The 18,688-nt window shown below is 36.6% G+C and overlaps 1 protein-coding gene across 6 annotated transcripts in view; it reads left to right on the top strand.

The window, feature by feature from the left end:
• Positions 1 to 18,688, top strand: part of LOC136855385 (carboxyl-terminal PDZ ligand of neuronal nitric oxide synthase protein-like) — a 514,751-nt gene that overhangs the window by 42,554 nt on the left and 453,509 nt on the right. For 5 of the 6 annotated variants that reach the window (XM_067132325.1, XM_067132320.1, XM_067132324.1 and 2 more), the window contains exon 2: positions 7,140 to 7,827. The exons of the other annotated variant lie outside the window; for it this stretch is intronic. In XM_067132325.1, the coding sequence (XP_066988426.1) occupies positions 7,702 to 7,827 (126 nt within the window). In that variant the 5' untranslated portion in view covers positions 7,140 to 7,701. The remainder of the gene's footprint in view (positions 1 to 7,139; positions 7,828 to 18,688) is intronic. 6 annotated transcript variants of the gene reach the window in all.

Raw genomic sequence — 18,688 nt, 5'->3', positions numbered from 1 at the left:
AGCAGCAACCCACAACAATCGCTCACATCTAAATACATAATTCATAGCTTAGGTCGTAGATGAAATGGCTCTGAATTTTTAGGGAACGCTCCCATCTGTCCCTTCTCGTCCCGTCCGAGAGTCGAATACAAGTAGCTTAGTTAGGACCTAAACGCCCTACCACCCGAGGTATGAGGTTAGAGAGAGAGAGAGAGAGTAGAAAACTATTTTTTTTCGACACGCATTGAAGAGTGTCTGGCAACTTGATGATACGTTTACTTGCCCGGCATTGCTTAGGAGATCTTGACATGATATAGACAGGCCAGGTGGTTTCTGTGCTGATAATGGCCCCCCAAAAATCAGTATGTTGTTATTAATAAATATCTATGGGCCAGTAAGTTGTGTGTACTATTGTTAAAAAGAGTTGGTAATATTATTATTGTTACAATATAACCTATACGGTTAATTGTCTATGAATAGTTTATTCCCTTGCCAACAAACTATAGAAGGCGTAATTGCTTTTGAGCCATTTCTTGGATAGTATTAACCAGATTTTCCTGCGGGCGAAAGCATTTCACGCCAGACTGGAAATCCGATATCCTTTAGTGAAACGAAATTGAGTTCACTTGGCGAAAAGAATAGAGAGAAAGAAAGGCGAAGAAATACAGACTGGTCTGCTGTTGCGTCGAAGTCAAGTTGAAAGCTGGATGTTGGTGTTTTCGTTTTTACTGTTGACCATATTGCTTTGTGCATGTGGTCATCCTATCTGAGCGTTTTATTCGATATAGTCACGAGGTCTTCTTGACTTTCGGTAACTTTAGATGGCGTCTGTGGTACTGGATACTCTCTCTCTCTCTCTCTCTCTCTCTCTCTCTCTCTCTCTCTCTCTCTCTCTCTCTCTCTCAGACCTTTGCATTCTGAAAACTAGCCGGGATGGACAGATAGACAAGTGCTTCTTAGTCTGCGACCGTTTTATTTATTTATTTATTTTTTTTTTATCCTTTTTTAGTATTCTCGAAGGATGTGACCGGGGTTGTTCAAGATTATGATAATAATATATTATGAAGGGAAGTTTCCCGCTTGAAGAGGAAACTCGAATCTTGCATTAAGTGTGAGCGTGGTGCGTGATTTTTTTTGTTTTTTTAATTTAGAAGTTTTTCATCTTTTCGTCTCGGAAGATCTTACGAACTTCTGAATATCATAAGCATGTCAAAGTTAGAACATGATAGGCACTTTGAAGTCGCCGAAGCGCCACATGACGTTAGCTTAGACACCTAACTTTTAATAATGACGTAACTTAGAGGCAGACTTTGAAGGATCATTTGGCCAGAGAGGCCTATCTCGCACTAATGAACCAACTTTGTAAAAAGGTATGAAACGCAGATTTTTGCCTCCCCCCACACCACCCCACCCATCTCTCTCTCTCTCTCTCTCTCTCTCTCTCTCTCTCTCTCTCTGAATAGGAAGGAAAAATCTGCGTAATTAAAAGTTGTATTTTCTTTTTATTTTATCTAACTACTTTATTTCTGTGAATTTTGCTTTTTTATATCACTTTACTCTTCTAATTGCTTTGTAAGGCACTTATTCATTTTAACTCTCGTTTGATATTAATAATAAGGATGAGTAAAGTATAATTCCCGTTACCCCTCTTTCTTGTCATAATTGCTTCGTTGAGAGAGTTTTGATTTATGATTTACATTTATTTCATAGAACAATAGAGATAATTCCTTTTTTTAGTATACATCTGCGCTGTTGATCATTAACATGATTTATGAAGTCTTGGACGGCGAACATTTCCTCTCCTTAATGAACCTCCCCTCCAGTGATGACATCACATCAGTTCTAACTGGGAATGCGAGCTTTTACAACAGTGACACAATAACAAGAAGTCACTGCAAGGTTAGGTTGCCTCGCCTTCTCGTATCTTGAAACTTGATTCTTCAGTACATCCCAGAACCTGCTTGAGTTGCTACGGAGGCCGAAAGTTGATCGTCGCTCTTCCGTGACATGAAAGAGAGAGAGAGAGAGAGAGAGAGAGAGAGAGAGAGAGAGAGAGAGAGAGAGAGAGAGAGTATTGTATATCTGTCGTCTTTAAGGAAAATTGTGCCCATCACTAACTGCACTTTACTATGTTCGTTATTTTTACGCAACACAAGTTACATAGCTAGGTGGATAGAAAGACTTTCGATGGTCACCTGTCCAGATGGCTGCCTGTAAGGCTGAAGTACTCTTGATACCCAGAAAGAAAGACAGAAGAAAAGGTACAGAGTAACAGCGACTGTCTCTCCCTGCCATGGCAATCACGCTTCGACACTTTCACAAGACGTACATTTTCAACTTGCAAGTAATGAGGTGGGGGCGCTTATTTGGCTTTGTCATGCCACCTCTATTGTAGAGGCGGTTTCGGTGAGATTAGACGAAGTGAAGGTGGTGTTGTAGAGGTTTCAAAGAAATGAGAGGTTGTGAGTTGTTTTAGAGGGATTTCAAGGAGGTTGGGGAATGTGGGAGATTGTGGTAGAAGTTGATAATAGAATTGTGGGTATGTTTTAGAACGGTTAAGCAATCCGTTACAGATTGGAACAGTTGAGGATTGTTATAATGATTTGAAAAAGAATGGAGACGGGGGGGGGTGGTGGTGGCGGGGAAGGGGAGAGGTCAGCGCGATTCAAAGGCGATTATCGTTATGAGATGGAGTTGAAGAAGATAAGAGTAGGTGGGTTATAAGGGAGATAACAAACAACCGTTTTGAAGGTTGTTCCAGATGGGCTGAAAGAAGAGGAGCTTGATGTTGTGTGTGTGTGTGTGAGAGAGAGAGAGAGAGAGAGAGAGAGAGAGAGAGAGAGAGAGAGAGAGGTGAGGGTTGGGGAGGGGTTGCTCCGAAACATCGGAACGGAAGTCGGCGGGTTGAGTGACTCTAGTTTTCACCTTGAGAGCAAAATCACTCTGCGAGACGGTTGGGAAAGAGACCAGCAGCTGCGAGATGCCTGGTGGGTTGTGGGTGGGTGGGTGGGCCAGTGATGGTGTGGTCCTCCCTCGCTGCTGCTGCTGCTGCGGCTACAGACGCACTCAGCTGTGAGGGCCTGCCCTTAGGTCTCATGGGTTATAGGTGCTTGGGGCTGGGGTTACAAATATGGGGTCTGGCGGGGGAACTACAGTAGTTTGCGGTACTTGCGGGTACTCCGGTTATATAAGTGTTCGGGTCTAGGATTATCATTTTTATATTTTCAGACCGAAATATAACCTTTGGAATGATATGTGAAAGATAAATAATTTGAAATATCCATAGACTTCATAGACCAGTAAAATGTATACGTATTTTAATCATCTATCAGTGTTCGTTTTAGAAAACATTTGTTAATTGTCCCTGACTTGAATTTCCGCCTCTGGGCCATTAGAAGAAAAAGAAAAATGTTCATTGTGGATATCATGGTAAACACACATGAGTAAGCTTAACACCTTGTTTAGTGTGATTTGCATTAAAAAGTTCTGGAATATATTGTTATCATATCGTACAAAACGCCCATCTGCATTCGTAATGCACACAGACAGATCTGGATCTGGGTCCAGTCACTGATTTTTTGTGCTGACAGTGAAGTTAGTTATTTCTCTGTAATTCAGAAACACCTGGACGCCATTTGCAAAGTTGGTCAGAATGAGTGAATCTGTCTAAGCGGTAGTTCACTCAAGCTTGTATTAGCCTACTTGACCTACAGCGTTTTTACAAAGAGGGCCACTGATCTAAGTGTTCCCCCTCTCAGGAGAGCAGTAAGCTATTTGTGCGTGCATTGTCACATAATTATAACAGTAGGAATTCTTACTAAATCTAAAATAGAACCAAGGGATAGGTGTACCACCACTGGCTTTTTAAGTTTACAAGTTTGATTAGGTAGATTTTTATGTAATTTTTCATCACTTGTAGGTATTCGGTTTTGATTGTGTCGTTGTCTAGTTTATAAAATAATCAATCTTTTTCTAATAAGCTATGTCTTACTAGAAAGAGCACCGTGAAGAAAGCGTATAATGTTGGCTATCTTTAGGGGGTAATCTGTCAGTTAGAATTGTTCCAGATATTTTTCTTGGGTTTCATTCCCAAAACGGTAAAGCAGAGAGCAAGTTCCCCAGTCTGTATTTAGCAGCAAAGGGCGTAGCCCCGCCTATTGTAGAGTTCGAAGGGCGTTCGTAGCCTCGTAGGTAGATGGTATCCAACGGTCTTAAAATGGCTTGGAATGGCTACTCCCTTGGGTATAGGGAGTAACATAATGGTTTGCATAACGTTATTCTTCCTTTTTCTGTTTGTCTTGTGTTTGCTCGTATAAAAATTCGTATTATTATCATTATTATTATTATTATTACTATTATTATTATTATTATTATTATTATTATTATTATTATTATTATTATTATTATTATTATTATTCAGAAGATGAACCCTATTCATATGGAACAAGTCCACGTGGGCCATTGACTTGAAATTCAAATTTCCAAAGAACATGGTGTTCATTAGAAATTTACGGAAAATTCAGTGGCCTTATCTATTCCAGGCTTGTAAGAGAAAGGCAATGAAGTTTAAGGAAAAAAGTGATGTACGTGATCCAGGAAAGGGAGTAGATTGACCCACTTCGTGAAAAATGAAAGGGTATAGGAGTTTAGAGTAATAATTTCTCACCAGATTTATTTATTTTTATGGGGAGGAGACCTAGATGAGTAAAGTAAGCTTAAGTATAGATCTGTCATTGAAGGAAAAAATAATTGCTATGCAACCGAGATCCATTGCACATAGGGACGACTTTCGTTCAAAAAAAAAAAAAGGAATCATTTTATAAAGCCAACCGTTACCGGAAGGCAAAAAGGAAGACGACTCTCTTTTAGGTTTCTGTAAAAGGAAACTATTGTGCCGGCTTTGTCTGTCCGTCCGCACTTTTTCTGTCCGCCCTCTGATCTTAAAAACTACTGAGGCTAGAGGGCTGCAAATTGTCATGTTGATCATCCACCCTCCAATCATCAAACCTGCCCAATTGCAGCCCTCTAGCCTCAGTAATTTTGAGTTTATTTAAGGTTAAAGTTAGCCATAATCGTGCTTCTGGCAACGATACAGGATAGGCCAACATCGGGCCGTGGTTGAAGTTTCATGGGCCACAGCCCATACGGTATTATACCGAGACCACCTAAAGAAAGATCTAATTTAGGCGGCCTTGATTATACGCTGTACAGAAAACTCGATTGCGCCGAGGAAACTTCAGCGCAGTTTTTTACTTGTTTATTTAACCGACGGTTAACGACGAGGAATTCCCAAGAGTAATTGGTATCATAGAAGTTGGAATCTTGGGAATACTGCATCCTCGAGTTTCTTTCAGTCCGCTGAATGGAAGAGGATGTGTGAATGGCTGCTCATGGTAGAGCCTGCCCACTCGTGGTTCCAGGTGGGAATTCACCGCTCGCTCTCTCCCCTTTTTTTTATTTTATTTATTTTTTCTCCTTTTTCGTTTTGTCCTTTTCACCGGCGATGATGAATAAGTGGGGGAGGAGGAGATGGGCCTCGTACTTGTCTTTTTTTTTTATAAATCTTTTTTTTTCTGTATTTCATTTTTATTTTGGCGACGATGAAGAAATGTTTTGGTTCGTAATGGTGAAATTTTGATTCCAGTTCACGTTTTTAGCTGAAATTCGTTTTTATTTTTAACTTGCCTCAAATATTCGTGCGCAGTGATTTTGATTAGGCTATTCTGTTTTAAAACCCACATTTTCATTATTTTTCTATTTGACACGCGAGCATCATTTATATATATATATATATATATATATATATATATATATATATATATATATATATTATATTATATGTATATATATATGTATATATGTGTATAATCAACTAAACTTATGGAAGAAAGAAAATTAAAATTTTCTGTATATGTAACCAACTAATGTGGAAGAAACTAACATATATATATATGATATATATATATATATATATTATATATATATATATATATATATATATATATATATATATATATATATATATATATATATATATGTGTGTGTGTATATTTTAGCAAGTGTGGAGTGTCTCAGAGCCCAACAATATAATGAAAAAAGGGGAAGCACACCAACAGGTCAATTGAGTCATATTTATCCAGTTGCAACGTTTCATTATCAAGCTACAAATGTAATAATATCTAATTAGTACAATAAAATTAGGTGGTAAGTATTAGAATGAAATATTTAAACTAATTTTTATATTTTCAATATTTGTCACCTAATTTTAATGTACTAATTAGTTATTATTATCATTGTAGCCTGATAATGAGGCCTGCTGGCCGGCTTTGAAACGTTGCAACTGAATAAATATGACTTCCTTGACCTGTTGCTGTGCTTGCTGTCTTCATTATATATATATATATATATATATATATATATATATATATATGTATAATATATATATATATATATATATATATATATATATATATATATATATATATATATATATATATATATATATATATATATATATATATATATGTGTGTGTGTGTGTGTGTGTGTATGTGTGTGTGTAATTTATACACAGATTGTTAATTTCTATTTTCTTCCATAAGTTTAGTTGATTTCGAGTTGTTTAGATATAAAAAATTCTTTTGTATTAGTGACAAGAAGTGTTTAAACCACTCATGGCGACTACAGTGACATTGCCTCCATGTCCCAGAATGAGATAAACTGATTAAAAAGAAATTAACATATTTATTGACGCAGTGCTGAGTGGATTTCCAGGTAGCACATTGCTTCTGATTTCGGCAGGTATTTTTGCTTGCTTGCTGAAGCGTCTGTCGTTCTGTTGTGTGTCTTGAATATTGGGAAAAAAAATTGAATAAGGCAAAACACGTTATGACAGCAGGTGCAAAGAATATTGAACCTTGGTGAGTAAATTTTGACAGTCAGTGCGCAGAGCTGTGAACTTCATGAAAGTCGTGTTATTAGGTGTTTGTGAACATTTGAACGCAGCTGCCAAAAAGGACGAACAAAAAAGTGAACGAAACCTGTGAGAGCCATTTGAATTCCTCCTCGGATAAAGACACTTGGAGTGCGTTCGCATTTTTGAGAATTTTATATAATATATTTGCTGCAATTTGTGACTTAATGTCTTCTTTTTCTCTTCAAGGTGTGATCATAGTGACCCTGAGTGATTTCTCAATGTCTAGGTGACCCCGCTTATCGCGTGACCTCTCGCAGAAGCACATGACCGCACAGAAGGTCGCCACCCATCGCTGGTGTTAATTTCCGGAAATAAAAGCGAAGAAAATCGAAAGTCTTGTGACCCCCGACGAAGGAAGACCCACACGCACACACCAATGGGGATTAGATAAGAAAAGTGGTGTTTTCTCTTCTTTTTTTTCTTTTTTTCTTTTGTTTTGTCGGTGACCGCACCTGATCATTCATTCGTCTTGATGTCTCCGTGAGGTAGAAAGTCGACAAGCCGAGCTCTTTCTTTTTCCTTTCCTTGTGTGCGTGTGCGTGAGTGTGTGCGTGCGTGCCTTTGGGTTTGTAGCCGTCAAGGGGTTTGCCTAGCGAGTCTGTGCGTGCTTCTTCTTCGCTCGTGGAAGCAGTCCGTTTAAGCGCGAGAAGCGACTGCTAGAAAGTCGGCCCTTTCTCTCTCTTCAAACCTACCGGGATCAGAATCTCCTCTGGAATTGTATCTCTGCTGATTTTAGTGGTGGTTCTCAATGCGCGCTAAAATGCGGATGCCGAGCAAGAAACAATACAACTTGGTCACGAACGATGACTACGACTCCAGGATTCCCCTCCATCCCGAGGAAGCCTTCAGTCATGGCATCAAGTTCAATGTTAAGGTAAGGATCTTTGCCGTTTTGTCTTCACTCCTTTCGTCTATTACCTGCGTTCTCTCTCTCTCTCTCTCTCTCTCTCTCTCTCTCCTTCTTCTTCTTCTTCTTCTTCTTCTTCTTCTTCTTCTTTTGGTGCTGGCATATTTAGTGAATTTTTTGCATTTATTATGTGTGTTTACCTCAGATTTGTTATATTTTCTCCTTATAATAGTTTTGATTTCATTTATGTTTTAGACTTCCTGGTATGCTCATTCTTACCTGTGTTGTTTCGTAATATAATTTTTTATTATATTTTAATCAGTTATTTGATTTCACTTTTATTTTCCTTGAATATGTTTTCCATATTTCCTTTTTATTTATTAGCGTTAGGAATTTTTTATTTTTTTCTTTTTCCCTATATCTTTTATTGGAAAGGACTGGACCATTTCAATTTAACGTGGACTGGGTCACACTTAATGTAGTGTATATTAATGAAAGCAATTTTCACCTGGTAAGTTATTTTAGATTTCAGAATTCCAACTGTAATGGAAATATAGTGTAAACTTTAATTTTGAAAATGTTCTTAATCTCTCTAACGCTGTGGCAGCCAGTATTCAATAATGTACTTTCATTTCCTGTTATGTATTATATTTATAGTTTACCTTTAATTTTGAAAAGAACTAACCGCTAGGTGAAAAATAGATTGTTTGTACTTTTTCTTTTACATTATCTGTGTCGTTAGTGTCTTTCATTAACAGATGACATCGTAGAAACACACGTATATATATATATATATATATATATATATATATATATATATATATATATATATATAATATATATAAATGTATATATATATATATATATATATATATGTATATATATATATATATATATATATATATATATATATATATATATATATATCTCCACGAGAATTAACACCTGATGGCCTTAAAATGTATATACTGTATAGCCACGAAAGGAAAAGTGAAAAATCTCCAGACTCACAATTTGTGAGTTTGACGATGTGAAAACGAAAGCACTAGCTCCAATAAAATTTTTCATTTTTCATACTCTTTCTCCTCTTCTCTCTCTCTCTCTCTCTCTCTCTATCTCTGTATATATATATTTTATTTATATACATACATATATTATTTATTTATACTGTATATATATATGTATATATATATCATTTATTACTTCTTCAGTATATACACTTAAACAAGCACCCTCGTATTCAACTTCACTAATTTCAGAAATTGATTTATGTTGATAAGTGAACGATTGAACAATATTGAAGAAAAAATAACGAAGCTGCGTAAATACACTATTTAAATGTCTGTGCTTGTTACTGTTATTGTTATTACGCGTTTGAAATGACAAACTCCCAAATGTGGGGAAATTTGCGTTTTATCTTAAAATCCTAAAATCTGTAGGATGTGAGGGGGTAACGCATAACCCAATATATACATCAGTGAGATTTTGCCTTCCCGAAAGTAACGAGATACGTCAGTCAGCTTGTCACGAATGACGCCTCCTTTAGGTGGCAAGGATGTTGGCACTGTAATTGTAAAAAATATGTTATTTTTATTGGCATTCGGTAGAACCCTATTGCTGAAGGCAAAGTTGGTTATTGGTATCATGATGTGCATGTTTTGGATTAAAGATGCCGAATTTTCCATCGTTATCATAAGCAAAACTTGAGAACCCGTTTTCATCAGGTATGTTTTAATATTAAGGGTTGTATTTGTTTTTTAATTCTCGCTCTCCCAACGGCAACACGGCCAAGAGACAATTACAGATCATTGAATATGTTTACAAAGTATCGTTGCTGCTTGAAAATAAGTTCAAAAAGTACTTGGGACCCACCTGGTTTTTCTCTCTCTAAAAAGCGATCTTTACTGTCTTGAACCTTCCATCCCATTTTAGATGATTTCCTTTTATACGTTCGTTCTACTTTAAGGAAGTGATATCGATGGGGTCACCTTTATTAAAGTATAAACTGTCGGTTGCAAGGATAATGAGTGGTTGGGGCCAGAGGGTTCTCATGCATTGAGAGGTCAGTTTTTGGTTAACACATGACCCTCATCCGAGGTGACGGCGCCATATCTAGGAAGTCCTGGTTCGTTACCGGACCACTCCCTTGGTGAGGGCTAGTCTGTAGGATGCTGACGGGAGAGTCCTGCACGCACGCACACACACACACACACACACACACACACACACACACACACACACACACACACAACTGGAAGGATGCTTGATTTAAAAATGTTGGTTTGTGGATACCAGTTGTTTGGAACGGATTACCTGACGGAGAGAGAGGGAGAGGTGGTTGGTTGGAGTGGGTTAGGTGGGGTGTCGTGAGGTTGGGCTGGGGTTTGTTGTAGTTGTGATGATGGCTTGTATCTGTTTGAACTTTCTTTCTTTGGAGGGAGAGAGAGAGAGAGAGATTACATTGTTTGCTTAAAACTGAGGATGCATGATTCATTGGCTTAGTCATATTGTGTAACGTCCGGCCGCCCGGATCCCAGGTGTCATCACCATCATTACATATTATGAGGTTACTAAACCCTCAGGAAAACAGTATAAAAACGTTTGACGTTTTTCTTAAAAAAAATCTGTCATTTTTTATATCATTTGTCATTTTAAACCAAACTATTTTTGTTTCACATGAGGCCTGATATTTTAGGTAAAGAGTCTTTGCTGCGTTTGATGGTAAAGCTTGACATTTTTGGCATAAAATTGTTATCTTTTCAGTGAGTTAATGTTGCTACTTTTGATATTACATGAACCTTGCTTGTTCCCTTAAAAGACCCTTTAAATTTCTCTCAGTAAGCACCATTAGTGTGCATAAAAACAGCTTTATATTTTGTAAAAATATGCGTATAAAAATGTTGCATTTCCTATTAATGGTTTAAATTTTAGGGAAAATGAAGCTTTAAATGTAGCGTAAATGGAAAGAAGCTTTACATTCATTAAAGGTATAGTTTAAATATCGAACCGATGCGAAGCGTTTCATTTTACAAAAGCAAAATATATAATTTTGCTATTTTGCCTCCGGTACAACCAGGAATTTAATTTTTTATAAACTTGATCATCTTGTTGACTGCGATAATTTGGTTAGGCCACGAGGTACATCGTGTGTGTGTGTGTGTGTGTTCGTGTTAGTGTGTATATTTTGCTCTTTCAAACAGAAATAACAGTCCTATGTCATATAGTAATTCACGCCATATTTCACTAATTGAAACCCACGTCAGCTGAAAAAAGCTTTGCAAAATATAAATCAGTTTTTATCGCCAACCGTCAACTGGCAGTATTTTTTCCTCTCCATCTATTTATGTTTTGGCTGAATCACACCATCTAGTCTACTTCATCTTGGCTCAGGTTTTCCTCCTGACGGAGGTCTGTACACATTCTGCCTCCCCCCTCTCCTCCCCCCCTCCTCTGGTCCCACACCATCTCGCCTGGGTAGGCCGTGTTCCTTTGAAGATGTAAATAGCCCCTCTGCCATACTCCGCTGTGTTCTTTTGAAGTGGCAGTGTTTGCTGTGTGGCGTTATGGATGGGAGTTCATGACTTTTCTACGGAGTGCCATTGTTCGTGCGATTTATAAACGTTTTACACCCTTTAAAAAATATTCACGGAATTCACTTCGTATATTGAAGCATTTTTAAGTTTAATTTTGTTATCATAATTCAGAAACGAAGATAAACAATGGCTATAATTGCTTGTGCAGTTTATTAAAAATTTGCATTTTTTAAAATAAAATTTTCACGGAATTCACTTCATACATTGAAGCATTTTAGTTTAAATTTGTTATCAAAATTCAAAATCGAAGATAAGCAATTGTGATCATTGTTCGTGGTAGTTCTTGGTTGGTAAGGTTTGGGAGAAGGGCCTTTGGTAGCTGAATGTACCACTAATAGTAACACTATATATCTTCTTTTCTCTCACAGCTTTCCTCCTCCTCCTCCTCCTCCTCCTCCTCCAACCGTATTTTTTTTATGGTAGAAAGTTTTATGAACCGTGTTACTATGTAGGTAGAGGCGGTAGCGGCCTACTTTTTTTAATGAGGGAAAATATCGTTAACGTGTCTTCGCATTAGCATGAAAGATTGCATTTTGGCTGCTAGTGTTACGCTGCTGGCTGTTTACGTATAGCCTAATGTCTTTACGCGCATGCAGTCGTTTTCTGTATGTTCCTCATATTGTGCATTTTATTTTTGCGCCAGGCGACAGTTGATCGGCGGTCCATAACACACTCATATATACGCATATGTTTTATATATATATATATATATACACATACATACATTATATATATATATATACACACATACATACATTATATATATATATATATATATATATATATATATATATATATACATACATTATATATATATATATATATATATATATATATATATATATATATATATATATATATATATATATATATATATATATATATATATATATATATATACACATACACACACATCCATACATTCACACATGAGCACATATTGAATAGATGGAAATGAAATATGGCAAAAACAATGGAAAAAATTGTCTCGCAGTCATGCAGTGTATCCGCACACTTACAGATAAGAATAACAGAATAATAGATAAATAGATAGATAGGACAACACGAAATGTCAACAACGTGGGTGAAGTAAGGATTACAGCCGGAAGTGGCTTAACTTTCGAGGGATTCGAGCATTTTGGGAAGGAAAGGGCCAATCTGGGATTGAGGTCACAGCTGACGGTGGGGTCAGGGGTCATCAGACTACGAGGCACAGCGGTAAAGAAAAGTGTAGTTGGGTGTTGGGTGGGGAGAGTGTTGGGGTGAGGAAAAAAAGATTGGGAGATGCTGAGTGGGAGAGGGATCTGGAGGAAGGAAAAATCCTGGATACCGGATATGATTTTCCCCAGAGGGACGTTCGACTCGGTGGGAGGGACGGTTGATGAAGTCTGTCTATCTATCAGTCTGTCTGTCTATCTATCTATCTATCTATCTATCTATCTGTCTTTCAGGTTTCGTTTACCAGTTTTTGAATTTTTTTTTTAAATTTAAAGATTTATACAGATTTATTCCTATGTGCTTTAGCGATTACCTTTTAACACGATGTTCGGTGTTCAAAGTTTTTTTTTTTTATAAAATAATAAATACTGAGGTTCTATTTTTCAGAACTGAGTTTTACGATTTAAAAAAAAAATTCGAGCGCCGAATACCATGTTTAAAGTTTAATTTATGAATATGAGACCAACATTCATAAATCAAACCTTTTAACACTGTGTTCGGTGCGCGTAGTTTTTTATTTTTTATAATATCGTGAAACTCTGATGTGAAGAATAGACCCTTGTATTTATTAATTTTTTTTATATTACATTTAATGAAAAAACTCATAGCTCCTTCAGTTTTTTCTTTAATAAATGTACATTTAAAGTCACTATCACATCTTTATCGAGCCCTATTCTTTTTCCCATTAAGCTTCGGTAGGAAAGGAGCGGAAGAGCGTTGTGCAATGAGCTGACAGTATTGTTTAATCTCTTACGAAATAGAGCTCGTTTGGGAAAGAAAAGTGAAAACTGGAGACATATGTGGTATTTGGTTATGTGCAGGTATTACGAGCAAAACCATAATTCAAGAATCAGTAGTTAAAAGGAGAGAATTTGTTATTGATTAAAATGTGAAACGCTGTTATTGATATAGATTGTCCCTTTATTTATGTTTGAAACATTCAAGACAATTATTATTCAGTATGGAAACGTTTCAGTCCTTGTCTGGACATGACCATACTGTGTAATGCTTTTCCTGGTTTCATGACAGTTTCAAACCCGTAGGGGGTTAGTGCTGTCAGTGGACCCCATACCTTGCACTGTAGGCATTACTTGAGGTTCTTTGCAGCGTTCCTTCGGCCCCTAGCTGCAACCCCTCTCATTCCTTATACTGGACCTCCGTTCATATTCTCATTCTTCCATCCTACTTTCCACCCTCTCCTAACTATTGATTCATAGTGCAACTGCGAGGCTTCCCTCCTGTTACACCTTTCATACTTTTTACTGCCCGTTTCCGTTTCAGCGCTGAATGCCCTCATATATAGGTCCCAGCGCTTGGCCTTTGGCCTAAATTCTATTTTCTATTCAGTAACCGTTTCGCACGTTATTTATATTGATCTTGTAATTCTGCAAGTTTGGGAGAAAGGATGGTTGGGGCATTGCAATTGCAGGGGTGCCTGGACGATCCAGTTTCTAGAACGAAGGGATTTCAAACGCAGGAAGCGTGAGAACGCGCGGCAGATTGAGGTGAATGACATGTATGAGGGTGTTGCCGTGCTACTGATGAGGATTCTTGGTAGGTGTTTGGAAATGTTATTAGGATAACTTAGGACAAGAAGGCAACAAGAATTGTTTTGTTTTATTTATGAAATATTAGTTTAATTATTGCATTATTGAACCAATTTATACTTAGACTGAGATGCAGTTTCATCACTCATAAAGAGAACTTAAATTATTTATATATATATATATATATATATATATATATATATATATATATATATATATATATATATATATATATATATATATATATATATATATATATATATATATATATATAGAGAGAGAGAGAGAGAGAGAGAGAGAGAGAGAGAGAGAGAGAGGGGTATATGTTGCTTATGCTTGTGTGCAAACACAGAGAGAGAGAAAGAGATAGATGGTATATGTTGCATATGCTTGGGTGCAAGCAGGTGGAGAGAGAGGATATATGTTGCTTATGCTTATGTGCAAACACACACACACACACACACACACACACACACACACACACACACACACACACACACACACACGCAGACACAGAGTTAAAAGACCTGTTTACTGTCGATCCAAGGGTTCCGTCATCGTTTTTTGACATTTCTAGGAAGAGCCGTATCATCCTGCAAATAGGAAACGTCCTGTTCTCTCCGTCTTCCCTTGTGTAGTGATGATGACCTTGCAGATTGCAATCATGTGGTTGTGCTCTGTTCTTACCTTCGGCTTCACGGTTATTGATCGTCATGATTGGCATTACGCGCTGTGACACTCTGGACCTTTAATGCAGGCCGTCTGTTTTGCTGAATTGATACTGGACCGATTCATTGAATAACTTGAATGTCGATCCTCTGCTTTTTTGCTTAGCATGATAAAGAACTAGAGAGAGAGAGAGAGAGAGAGAGATATATAATTTCGTGAATATCTTATGAATATCCCTGTGGGACGAGGATTACCTTGTCGAGGCTCTCCCGATGTGATGGAATACTTTTAGCTTCTTCTCTCTTTCTCCACTATAGATGAGTACATGTAAATATATATATATATATATATATATATATATATATATATATATATATATATATATATATATATATATATATATAGATATATATATACATATATATTATATTTAAGTTTGGTGACAGATTTTTTTTCCTGACATTTGGAGTGAATGTTGCAGAAAAGGCAATAATTGTCTTCTCTCTCTCTCTCTCTCTCTCTCTCTCTCTCGATTACCTAGTATTAAATTGAACTTCCGGGTCACTTGATGTTATAATACCTGTGTATATGAAGAGAGGGTTAGATTTGAGTAATATACATATATATGAGTATATATATATATATATATATATATATATATATATATATATATATATATATATATATATATACTAATTGCATGTATATATATGTATGTGTGTGTATGTGTGTGTGTATGTATGTATGTATGTATGTGTGTGTGTGCGTAAATAAATAAATAAATGAGAGTAAATAAAATGACATTACAGCAATGTCTGACGTCACATGTCATATGTTTCTCCTCACTGATATATTCACTGAGCAAATTATTATAAATGTTCTTCCTCTTGTCATAGAAGATTAATTTCTTGAGTTACGACTGCAAACAGTCACTTGTTAAAGTCTTGGACTTTTTCCCCCCTCAGTGGAAAGCTTAGATTTGGAAATGTCATGTTGGTTCCTCCTCGATGGCGTGCGCTGGGAAAGTTGTCGATTCATCGTCTAAATGAGTCGGGTTTGAGGGACTTCCTTTTGTAGTACATGGCGACATTTGTAGGCACAGAGAGAGAGAGAGAGAGAGAGAGAGAGAGAGAGAGAGAGAGAGAGAGAGAGAGAGGGAGAGAAAATGTTTCTTCTCTGGTTTCCTTGGCTAAGAAATTGTTCTGAAGAAAAAGACTGGCTGAAGTAGATAAAGAAACGAAGAAGCTGAGAGAGAGAGAGAGAGAGAGAGAGAGAGAGAGAATGTTTCTTCTCTGGTTTCCTTGGCTAAGAAATCGTTCTGAAGAAAAAGACTGGCTGAAATAGATAAAGAAACGAAGAAGCTGAGAGAGAGAGAGAGAGAGAGAGAGAGAGAGAGAGAGAGAGAGAGAGAGAGAGAGAGAGAGAGAGAGAGAGAGAGAGAGAGAAATGTCTCCTCTCGGTTTCCTTGGTTAAGAAATTGTTCTGAAGAAAAAGACTGGCTGAGGTAGATAAAGAAACGAAGAAGCTGAAAGAGAGAGAGAGAGAGAGAGAGAGAGAGAGAGAGAGAGAGAGAGAGAGAGAGAGAGAGAGAACATGTTTCTCTTCCAATGTACTTGGCTAAGAGAGAGTGGCCGAAATTGGTGAGGAATCGTAGAAACTTTTGGAGGAATATGATTTCAGTTCAGGCTGCTCCAATGGGAATACGAGAGGAATCACATGATTTTATTCATAATATTGCAGTCTGATGGCATACAGACTCTTTCTTTCTTTATGTAACATTTCTTGGAACCAAAAAGATTTCATTGTAAGTTTGCCTAATGTAAATATGTGATCAGAACCACGCAACTGTATAAGGGATGTTTATCGCCGAATTAAGATTTACCCAAGAGAAAAGGTTGAGCCAATGAAAATGCTTCAGATCAATCCTGAAATATATTCATTTTTTTCTTGTTAAAAAAACCGGTACGTTATGTTGAGTTTATTCAAAGTATGGTGTTTGACTCGCTTATACATTTAATCAAATTATGGTCCCTTAAACCCACCTAAAATTGTCCAGTGCATGATACCTTGGTTCAGTGATGTTTGCCCAGAGTGTGTTTTGTTTCCTGCTTTCTCCCTCATGGAATGGCTTCTAAGTAACCTCGACATGAGGTGTATTGGTCCCAAACTCCTTAATTAAATTTCATTCATGGTCATAGTATGTGAAAAAAAAAAATCCCGCTCAGTCAGGCCGTTCCCTATCTCCCATCTTTCCCGAAGCATTTAATATGAAAATCTAATCATCGTGTTTGTCTTCGGAGAATAATGCCCTCCCCCTCCCCTCACCCCCAACCTATAGGAAAGCTAATATAGATGGTATGATCATTTGTTTTCTCAAGTTATGTCATTTTTTCAGATAATGAAGGTAAATATGTGGCTTTTGAATAACTTATTAGGAACTTCATTTTATTCAGTAATACGTTGGCTCTCTACGTCACGAAATCTAATCATTCTTAGTGAATAATGAATTAAATGCGAAGGGAAAATCTCGTATTTCAAAAGGTAATGAGATTAATGTTTAAGCAGTCTAATAATATAATCATATTCGTGCGCTATTTTTTTTTTTCAAGCTTTTACCCTCTCTGGATATTTATTTTCCTCTTCATTTCTAAATACATTTATGTTTATGCATTCCTCTATTTATGTTGTACTGTCTATATATATATATATATATATATATATATATATATATATATATATATATATATATATATATATATATATATATATGTATCTGTGTATATAATTAGACCTGCTTGGACAAGATATTTGTAAGGACTTATTTAATTTAATGGTAAACTAGACATGGCTGATAAAAAGAAGGCCGCTTACGGCGTATTCCTGTCAGCAAGCTTCATAATATTTTCTTTAATGCCCTGGTAACATCCAGAAGCCCAGGGCTGATTTTTTCTTAACGTAGAAGAAACCATATTGCTCCCTTCGAAACAAAAGCTATTACAGTATCGGTAAGAAACGTCGCTCTTTGTCCTCTCAACAGAATTTCATTGAAAGTTTCAAGAAAAATGAGATATGTCGAGCAGCTTGCAAACAAACATACAGGTAGCCTCAAATGAGAAAATAACCTTCCAAGGCTATAACGCATCCAGTGTCGAAGCAGTCAGTTACTTGTGGGCGACCTAAGTCATTATTTACTAATTCACACATTTCATGTTTCTTGGGTCGTCATGTCATGGGTGTCTGCCTCCTATTCATTTCCTTGAGCCTTTTACACAGGTAGGCCTACGGTTGTTAGTGTAAATACCTGGAAAGTGGGAAAGGTCACGTCAGTCTGTGGGTCGGTGTTATAGGCTTAAAACGTATAGAAAATTATTATTTTTTTTTTTTTTTGAGTGGTCGGAACTGTTTTTTTCGTCATTTTGGGTTTCACGATTTCAGGTTTCATGTCCAAGATAAAAGTATTATTACAAGAGTTTTTTTATGCTGGTCATTGTTATTTTTATTATTATTATCATCTGTCAATACATTAAGAAGCAGAGGGGTGTGTTCCTTTAGAAGAATGAGGTCTTTGTGGTTTGTATTTTTGTGATATTGAGGAATTTTCTCTGGGACGCCGACCAAAATAGTGATATATATATATATATATATATATATATATATATATATATATAGAGGTATATATATATATATATATATATATATACATATATATATATATATATATATATATGATCAGGCCCAGGTAATTTCATGGTTGATAAATAATACAAGTACGCATACTGTGTGTTTGTGAGTGTCATATGTAAAGAAATATATGGAATCTTTTTTTCCGATCGCTCGATTTGGTATTCTCTTTCGAGACGT

This window comes from Macrobrachium rosenbergii, chromosome 31 (assembly GCF_040412425.1).
Source record: "Macrobrachium rosenbergii isolate ZJJX-2024 chromosome 31, ASM4041242v1, whole genome shotgun sequence".
Classification (NCBI taxonomy): domain Eukaryota; kingdom Metazoa; phylum Arthropoda; class Malacostraca; order Decapoda; family Palaemonidae; genus Macrobrachium; species Macrobrachium rosenbergii.
Note: the sequence above shows the minus strand (reverse complement) of the source record. Positions and strands in the feature narration are given on the sequence as shown.